The sequence below is a fragment of the Leptonotus elevatus genome, chromosome 6, assembly GCF_054856555.1.
Source record: "Leptonotus elevatus isolate MCC_2025b chromosome 6, RoL_Lele_1.0, whole genome shotgun sequence".
Classification (NCBI taxonomy): Eukaryota; Metazoa; Chordata; class Actinopteri; order Syngnathiformes; family Syngnathidae; genus Leptonotus; species Leptonotus elevatus.
The window spans coordinates 15315308-15324539 of NC_141244.1; the positions used below are offsets into that span (position 1 = coordinate 15315308).

The window sequence follows — 9232 nt, forward strand, 5'->3', positions numbered from 1 at the left end:
CCTGGCACTGCTTCTAGTACTTGTATGTTAGATTGTTTTATCGTCCACATCAACCTTCCCATGGGGTTCCGATTCAGTAATGTTGGGCAGATGTAACAAACTATTTTAGCTTGCAATGGGACTGTTTCATTAACCAATCAAATTTGCCCTCACAAGGCCAGCAAATTAGCCCTCTGGCTGGTTGGCCACAAAAATCAATTGTTACTGGTATGTTTTTATCATGTTATTAGATTCTGAATTCCCCCAGATACATGGCACAATTACTTGCTGTTACGTTTTTGTAAGGGTGGTTTGGTTTCGGTGAAGGCCCCCCCAAATGCACGACAAATGTAACATCATCGGTACGTTACTACAGCTGAATGTAATAATGCAGGCTCATTTTCGTCCCGCCCTTAAAAGCCTGATCATTGGGAAAATAGTTACACACCCAAAACGCAACCAACCGCCTCGCTCTTTAAATGCCGACAAACAAAACACGTACTGTACTTACCGCATAAGAGTAACCAGTTGACCTTAACTTAAACGGGGGAGCCAAGAGCGGAAGTTGCAAAAAGAAAAGTTTCTCTCCAGGCGCGTCAAACTGAAAGAATGACTTACCCACCGCATACAAGAAGTTGAAGTCAGGTTGCGCTTGCCAAACAACAACAAAGTCGACCAAAAATGAAAAGCAGCGCCTCTACGGAAAATAACAAGTGGACACATTCGCGTTATCCTTTCAGGTGAACTTGTTGTCGTCCAGTGTTTGGCTACTACAGTACGTGCGGCTACGGCTAATCCCTGGCTTTTGCCGCAGGTAAATGGTGACGTCACGAGAGGCGGGTATTAATGCGCAGTGGGGCGGAAGACGACGTCAACAGGGACTCAAGAAGTGGATGCAAAACAAGAGGAACTCATTTTTAAAAAGTTTCATCAACATACTGAGCAAAGGGGCTCTCATCCGTGCTTAATATATACACACACACACACACACGTATTGCCAACAATGTAGCGCACACACAGCCGAGCCAGCAAGTCATTTCCAAACAAAATTTTTCATTCTGCCCTATTTTCCCCACTATGGAAGCACTTAATCACCCTCACCTTCCGTTGGAAAACAAAAGCGCTACCCCACCTGCAGTACAACGTGAGTCACATGAAGTCTTGTGAGTGCACAGTGCACACAATAAAAGCAATTAGGGCATGAGAAAGCAAAGCAAACAAATAACAGCAAACGTATTCATTTCATGAGTAAATCACATTTAATGCCAGTAGCTCAGAAACAGCCTTGTAATATTTATCACAGATTTTAAACGTATTCAACTTATATACTGTAACGACTATTACTAGATTTAGAGATTTGTAATGTTCAATAAATACATTTTTGATAAAGTACTCAATTCCACTATATTTTGGACAGTATGCAAATATACAGTCAATAGGATGCACTGCACTTACAAAAAAAGGCCTATACAAAGACGATCATTATTATTATTATTTGCACATAACCGGCAGCACTGTAGTACTGTATATTGTAGTGGTTAGTCTGCCTCACAGGCATGAGGTCCTGGGTTTGAATCTCAGCTGGGGCCATAGTTGGCCTACATATATGAATGCTTTTTAGGTTATTTGATTATTTAAACTATGTTAACGAGAACAGTTATTTGTCTCTTTTGAATTATTATTAGAAACCATTGTTTCGGTGTGATGCAGTACTATTGTACAGTGCTGCCACAATAGTACATTTATCGTGAAATACCTTGACAATATCGATAAAAGCGTACATTGATATGCAAAGTTATATCTTCATAAAAGGTAAAAATGTTGATACTGCTCCTGTATTGGCTCCCATTAGATTGGGAAGTGCATCAAATGTAGCGGATCAGTCCATGCTAACTAATTATAGAATAAAAACACACATGTAAACAAACACATTTTTGCATGTTTGACAATCCTATGCACTCTTTTCTATTAAAATGTCAGGTAACTGCAGCCAAAAAAAAGTTCCAGTCAGTGCCATCCAAGCACGAAGGCACTTTCAAGGTTAGTTTATTCTGTTTAGCTGCAGTACATGCAGAAGCTCAGAGACAAGAAAACAAACTTTAAATCTACTGGCAGTAAACTAGCCGAAGCTACAAGACATTTCTAGCTTCGGAAGGAGATTTGAGAGGTTTGACCTGCGCGTCTTCAGTAACAATACAAGTGTCGTTTGGTGGCTGCTGCGACAGAGACACTCCTGAATGCTGACGCGCCCTGCCGACGCCGTTATGACCCGAGATGTGCCCCAAGCGTGGGTCCGAGTCAATCTCATATCGATAGTGATATCCCTCCAAGACATCGTGACATGCATCTCTCATTTCGATTATCCACTTCTTCATGCCTTTGCGATTCAGGTAGAGCACAAAGAGGAAGACCATGCCCACAAAGCCCAGCACGAGTCCCAGGAAGACATAAGACGTCTGTAGGCCGAGGTCAGTAATCTCTGCTTGGGTGGAAACAATGCATCCGATGGCCCTCATCCCAAGCCCTCGGAGCCGGCTGTTGGTTAACCCTTTAGGCGAAGCGCACCTCACAGAATCCACATCTACCCTAGCCCGTGAATCATTCAACCAAGCCACAAAATTCTGGATCTCACAGGAGCAGGAGTATGGATTTTTACCCAGAAGGATTCGGATATTCCCGAGCTTCTCCAGCTCTTTCAGATCGTCCGTCCCGAATGTCCTGAAGGCGTTGTGCGTCAAGTCAAGCAGCGCCAGGTTGTTAATGCCAGAGAAAGTTCCGCTGTAGACCGCCACCAGAGAGTTGTCGTTAAGAAAGAGCTGCTGCAGACTGAGCAGGTGGGAGAACATCCCCAGGGGGAGCAGAGCGAGGTGATTCCCGGAGAGGTCCAGACGGAGGAGCCCCCGGAGGTCCCCCCAACGCAGAGCCGTGGTGAGGTCTGTGAGGGCGGTGAAGTTGTAGAGCGAGCGGCTCAGGTTGAGCTCCTGCAGGGGACTGCCGGGGATGCTCAGAGCTTCCGGATGGATGATTGACAGCTGGTTGCCACTGAGGTCCAGGAAGCGCAAGTTGATGAGGGCGGAGAAGCTGTGCGATGCCATTTCTGTCATCCTGCGGGGACAAATCCCACGGTTAATCATTCCTAAAAGGCGTACAAAATGTTAAGATTTACACAGTTTGTCTGATAATGGTGCAATTCTCACCTATTATTGCTTAAAATGACATTGGAAACGTTCACCAGCTCTGCAAAGGAATCGGGTCCAATCCTGTGAATCGTATTCCCTGTGATGATAACAGTCTTTGCGTATCCTGGAATAATTTGTGGCACCATCAGAAGATCCTTTGACACACATTTCACTGTGCGTGTGACAGAAAAACACTCGCAGCCACCGGGGCACTCCGAGCGCTGGGACTGGGTAGAAAAAAGTAATCCCAAAAACACCCAGACTGCAGAAATACACATTGCTAAACAGTCTCTCGTGAACAACCACAACAACAAAAAAGACACACACCAGAATAAATTAGACTAAAAGAGTCTATATATTGATGGAGTAGATCCCACAAACTAATGCAACACTAACAAAAAGCACCCTAGCAAAAGTCCCTCCTCATCTGCCGCACTCTGAGAATAAAGGGTCTTGTAAATTGATGGCAGTTCTTGTAGCGCAGAATCTGCTGGATGAAAAAAAGTGTGTAGTCCCCTTAAAGGTACAGCGGACAATCAGAGCATCCAGACTGTGACCTCCACCGTAAAATGAGGCGGGAGAGCAGTTGTTACATTGCTAACAAGATAACGAAAATACTTTTTCTGTACAGACAAATATTCATGTCATGACAAAAATGTACTGTAAAGTGAGTCAATATCACAGTGGTCAAGCTCACACAAAAAAAAAAACACTACTGTAAATTAACAATGTACAGTTAAATATATGCGCTTGCTGACAGGGTGGACATATTTAGCTCCACTAAGCATGATTCAATTATATGCTGACTGTGTACTGTTTAACGAATATCTAAAAGGTTTTTTTCTTTTTTTATCCTTTGATATTTTACTATGACAATGTGGACATCTTAAGCCTCACAACACCCAACTATGCATATAATATGATGAAAATTCAAGGGGCAATTACTCCACAATGACAAGAGTGGACAGCAATTTTTTGGGACACGCGCAACTTCAATGTGATTATGAAATCAAAGCAAACATGATTAGAATGACTTGTTACATCAAATGTGGACAGTAAAGCCATGTAAAAAAATTATTTAATTTTTTTTGAAACACGAATATTTATGCATACTTTTATGCATTGTATTGTATGTATGCCAAAGTTTGGCCACTTATAAGAGCTTTTTCCATGATGACTGATTATTATGAGGACACCAAAGGAACATTATAATGGTATGACGCAATAAGAGTATATTATTGCTTGTTTGATGCTAAAATTACATTCCTTAATGAAGATTTACAGTTTCTAAGCAGTGGAAAAACAGCCATAACAAAACATATAACCAAACTTGGATAAAAGGAAAGAAAACACATTAATCCACTCAGGGTCATTTTTCCTCCTACGCGTACATCATTCTGTCTTTGTATCACTTAATCTCTTGAATAATTGATGACTACTTTCAGCATTGACATTGCGTAGTGATTCACATTGTCATTTCCATTTTTCATCACTGAAATGTACATTAGCCGACTGGCAACGCTTTCATCACGATCATGAAAAATACATGTGAAACTCATCACCGCATCACTCCCAGGTATTACAAGAGCCTGAGCAGAAAACAATGCAAAATGTGCTTAATAAATACTCCCGCATACCTTATACGAGTATATCACTGCTGACAATGTCTCAATAAAAAAAAGGGGCGTGTCAAAGAATTGTGAACAATTGAGTCGCCCTGTGTAGTGTATTAGTTGAGGTTGAATATTAGGACGAACGTGGTGAGGGCTACGCAGAGCATGGCGAAGGGCAGCCAGGTCTTGAGGAACGCGGTCCAGCTGAAGGATACAAAAAGGGTAAAGAACGTTATAGCGGGCTTGTCAAATACAACTTGTATATTGTGCAACCCCCCCCCCCCCTCCCTCTCGTATCGCGGAGAGACAAGGACATGGCCCGATGTCTTTACTCCCGCAGCCCCATGCTCGTTGTCCTACTGTCCTCCCCCCCCCTGCCCCGCCACCCAGCCCAGGGAGCCCCAGCGGAGAGGTGACCTCCAGCGGTGGCACGTAGGGGAGCGCTTGTGTCAGTGATGAATTGCACGACTCCCCCTGTGTTAAACAGACTCCTGTGGCGTGGGAGTGGATGTGCGGAGGCAGCACAAACTGTGACGCCAGCATTCCCTATGTGGGTCAACGGAGAATAATGAGGGGGCGACTCTAAGCCATATGTCTGTATGGGACAGAGGAGCGGACTTAATGCACGTTGTGTGCATGTTTGTGATATACTTACATCTGTCCTGACTCCAAAGTACACATGGTGAAATAAATTGAGCTTAGACTTGACTAATATGTGGATTTTTTTTTTTTTAATGGAACCACCAAAGTTGAACAAAGACTCTGCTCGACATCCACTTTGTTGTATTTTTCCATAAGAAATATTGTTATTCTCAATATTCTGTCAAATTATTGTACTGTCTTCATAAAAACTTTACCAACTGTAAAGGCAATGTTGTGAGCAACAACAAAACGTTCGACACCATCATACAAGTGTAAAAAAAAAAGTGTTAACCGCTGAATAATAACGCCAGTGCAGCAAGCAAGGAAGTGAAAAGTCGGGCAGCTGAAGCCAAGTCAAATTTGTCAATCACACTTTTTGACTACTGCAAAAATGTAAATTTGATTGTTTAAATGGGGCTAGCTTGGGTGTAGATGGGTCGGTTTCAGATTCTGACAGTGTGATAAACGTGAGCAAAAATATTAGTTTCATGGCATCACCTAAAATGTATTGTATTGAAATGTTCGGGGAAATAACTTTTTCCCACTAAATGTGCTCCATAGGCACATTAGTAAACATAAATAAATAAATAAATAAACAACAGTATAAGTACTTGTTTCTCGAAAAATGAGTAGCTACTTCTCTTCTTTGTGAAGTAACCGTAGAGTGGACATGAGCTGATGTTAGCTATGCTAGTTAGCTTGTTACATGCCTCAGTCGTATAGCAAGTTATAGACTTGTATTTATTTCATTAACTGTAGACACGCAAACTGTTGTAGCTGGTTGCAAAATGTTCATTTCAAGGCAGCGTAACCTAAATAGATTAACGCTACATTGAATTTGTCGAAGACAGATAGATGGCGCTCTTGTAAATGTTATATGGAAGTGGCAGCAATTCTACCAAACTATATACAGTACATGATTTTTGAAGGAAATGCCACATTTTACGGTACTGACGTGTTCATTCATATTGTAAAACGACAACAAGAAACTCATTGCATCATAGCCTCTCCAACGGAACTGTCTTTGAATCATAATACACTCACGCATTGAGTATAGGCCTACATAACAAATAGGGGTGGGAATCTTTGAATGTCTCACGATTCGATTTTTGGGTCTATGGTTCGATTTTTGGGTCTACGGTTCGATTCAGAATCGATTTTCGATTAAGAGCGATTTTTGATTAAAAATTATTTAACTGACAATGATTTTTGCTTCAATCCATAGATGGGCAAGGAATTGATGATCTACTCCAGTCTGACTCGCTAATGCTAATTAGCACGCTACTCGCGGCACTTATCACTCAAAAGAATGGGTCTACGCTGAAAAAAACCCAAAAACTTTTATTGGAATAACTTGATCGTGACTTTTTCCTTCAACTCTCTAATGTGCCTACAACTTAGCAGTGTATTGGACCGCGTGGAACCACACTGCCCCTCAGTGGCCAAACCGGGTACAACATGAACAGCGCTCCCAATAAAGGCACACACCGACAAAGGCAAGACAGTATAAAATAATGTAAATAAAATCGATTTTGGGACATTTAAAATCGATTCTGAATCGTACAAAATGATAATCGATTTTTTGGGCATACCCCTAATATCAAATCACATTTTATTAGGCAGATGCACACCCCTACTGGCTAAACAGTAAAAAATAAAACACGGTGCTTCTGTGTGTACTTGGAAGATGAGCCTCCTCACATTATTACTACTAAACAAAATAGACTATATAGATGAATGGATGAACTGCTCCAGCGGTTCAATCGGCCAATTGTGACCGCTTGTGAAGCGGACCGAGAAGCACCTCTTTTGGTGGTCTCACTCCATTTGCAAGTCAACTCTGGTGCAGTTGAATTGTTGTTGGTAAAAAAGTGCAAGTGCTGAAGACAGCTTCGTGTGGATAAGCGGTTCAGATAATGGATGGATGGATGTTTTGAGTGCTTACCTCACATATTTGCTATGAATCACAGACCCAAAACACAAGTTGACCATGTTCCAAGAGGAGCTGTTGTCATAGCGCATGAGGTTGAGGGCCATGGCGACGTGGGAATGGCAGTTATCAAAATACAGGTTGTGCTTTAACAAAAACAAAAGTAGTTATGAAAATTATACTTATGCTTTAGAATTTATGAGAAAAAGCCCAGTGTTGTTGTTTTTTTTACCTGCTTGCCTTTGTATTCCTCAGATGCATCATGTACTGCTTCGTCCCATGTTGCAGCACTATTGCCATGCACCTTGTCCTCATCAAGCTTCCAATACCTGAGTATGGAAAGATTTAATTTATTCGAGGCCAATATTAATATTATTATCCAAACTGCTTTTCAGTTTGATTACTTACTTTGTTGGTTTCCCGAAGCCCATATTGTCCTCCTGGAAAAGGGAAAACAGTCAGAATATGAATTCTTAAAATATAAAAATACACGATTAATTACAATTTAGATAGACGATGCAAAAAGTATTTATATTCCTTTGTGGCATGGATAGATCAACGATACTAACCGAGACAAAATAAGATCCTGCGAAATCTCTTATGATTCCGGAAGAGGTGCATATCCCCATGTGACCAATGAAAGGCAGCACCCACCTGCAGCATGAAAACAGACGTAATTTCTCGTGAACAACGATTGAAAACATTATGTTTGGTCATTTCATAGAGCAGCTAAACAGTGAGGGGTCGTGAGATTTAAAATATACTTAATAATGCCCGCTGGTAAATGAAATAATGTAATCGACGTATCCAAACTAACAGTGAACGCTAACTAGCAACAGCTCGAGCGTTAGCTTCTTACGATAAAATAGGAATCGGAGTCCAGACAATGCAGTAAGGGTATCGGACGTGCTCATAGTTCTTCTTCATGTCGACGTCGTCCACATCCGCCATCAATGCTCGACCTCTGACAGGTTGACGATGACGTTGATGTGCAGCAGGCAACCACGCAAACAGTGCGTTGTCGCCTCACTGTGGACGAATCAACAGTCCCTGAACGCAGCACCGCCCACGTTGAAAATAAGCTTTTTGAAAGGATTAACTCAAACTGTGTGCACAATTATGGATCCACTTACAATAATTTTAGAATTCATTCCCTTTCATAATTATATTAAGGCTTTTATATGTGTCTTCATTCCATTTCATAATTATATTAAGGCTTTTATATGTGTCTTTAAAGGCCACTTTATTGTTAAAAGAAAATACTGCGCCCAAATGCTTGGATTTGGCGTGGGCTCTTGCACTGTTCATTATAGGCCCGTGATTGGTTGGACAGAACAAATCTTGTTACAGCTAGCTTTGACAAGCCATCATCGAGTCTAAACATGGCATTCTGGTTAATAATGCGTTTGTGGAATATTAATTAGGCATCAAAATCCATCTGTTTTATCCATCTCGGGGCGCGGCCATTTTGTCACTTTAGAACTATGAACTTTTGGAGGAACTGCATGTTCATACCACAGAACCTGACCTTAAAACAAAGTTACTGGTTCATTTTTTAAGATGGAAAATACCCTGCTGGCAGGTATAGTATTTTCCAGATGCCCGGGGACCTTGGGGGCGCTAAACACATCTGATTAAAAAAAAACAGCTTGTATTACTTTTGAGGCCTGTTCACCAGTCACATAGCGCTGCTGTGAGCTTTATCACTGAAGCTGGGTCACCTCGTTATCGTACAATATATATGACACAGGTTGCCCTAATGGTGATTTACTGTGCGCACAAATTGCCTCATAGTCAGCAAAAGCAGATAGTGAAAATGGAACTGATATATGAGCATAATACCAGAAAGTTCATACCATGGTGGCCTCACCTTCAGTACTTCTCTGCTA

The 9232-nt window shown here is 41.6% G+C and overlaps 3 protein-coding genes across 6 annotated transcripts in view; all 3 read right to left on the minus strand.

Moving 5' to 3' along the window:
* Nucleotides 1-818, minus strand: part of kdf1a (keratinocyte differentiation factor 1a) — a 7187-nt gene extending 6369 nt beyond the window's left edge. For 2 of the 4 annotated variants that reach the window (XM_086079422.1, XM_086079421.1), the window contains exon 1: nucleotides 598-818. The gene's annotated coding sequence lies outside the window, so the exon portion shown is untranslated. Of the gene's footprint in view, nucleotides 1-490 lie in introns of all 4 variants that reach the window. The other 2 variants (XM_086079419.1, XM_086079420.1) reach the window with 1 other exon arrangement.
* Nucleotides 819-2009: 1191 nt separating this feature from the next.
* On the minus strand, nucleotides 2010-3444 carry tpbg1a (trophoblast glycoprotein 1a). The gene is made up of 2 exons (XM_086079307.1): nucleotides 3177-3444; nucleotides 2010-3084 (listed from the first exon to the last, which is right to left on the minus strand). The coding sequence occupies exons 1-2, from the start codon at nucleotides 3434-3436 to the stop codon at nucleotides 2109-2111; spliced, it is 1236 nt and encodes a 411-aa protein (XP_085935433.1). The 5' UTR covers nucleotides 3437-3444; the 3' UTR covers nucleotides 2010-2108.
* Nucleotides 3445-4037: 593 nt separating this feature from the next.
* Nucleotides 4038-8397, minus strand: LOC147172225 (transmembrane protein 222-like). Its single transcript, XM_086079308.1, has 6 exons — nucleotides 8203-8397; nucleotides 7913-7997; nucleotides 7752-7783; nucleotides 7576-7672; nucleotides 7359-7489; nucleotides 4038-4975 (listed from the first exon to the last, which is right to left on the minus strand). Exons 1-6 carry the CDS (start codon nucleotides 8292-8294, stop codon nucleotides 4888-4890), a joined length of 525 nt encoding a protein of 174 aa, XP_085935434.1. The 5' UTR covers nucleotides 8295-8397; the 3' UTR covers nucleotides 4038-4887.
* Between the last annotated feature and the right edge of the window lie 835 nt (nucleotides 8398-9232).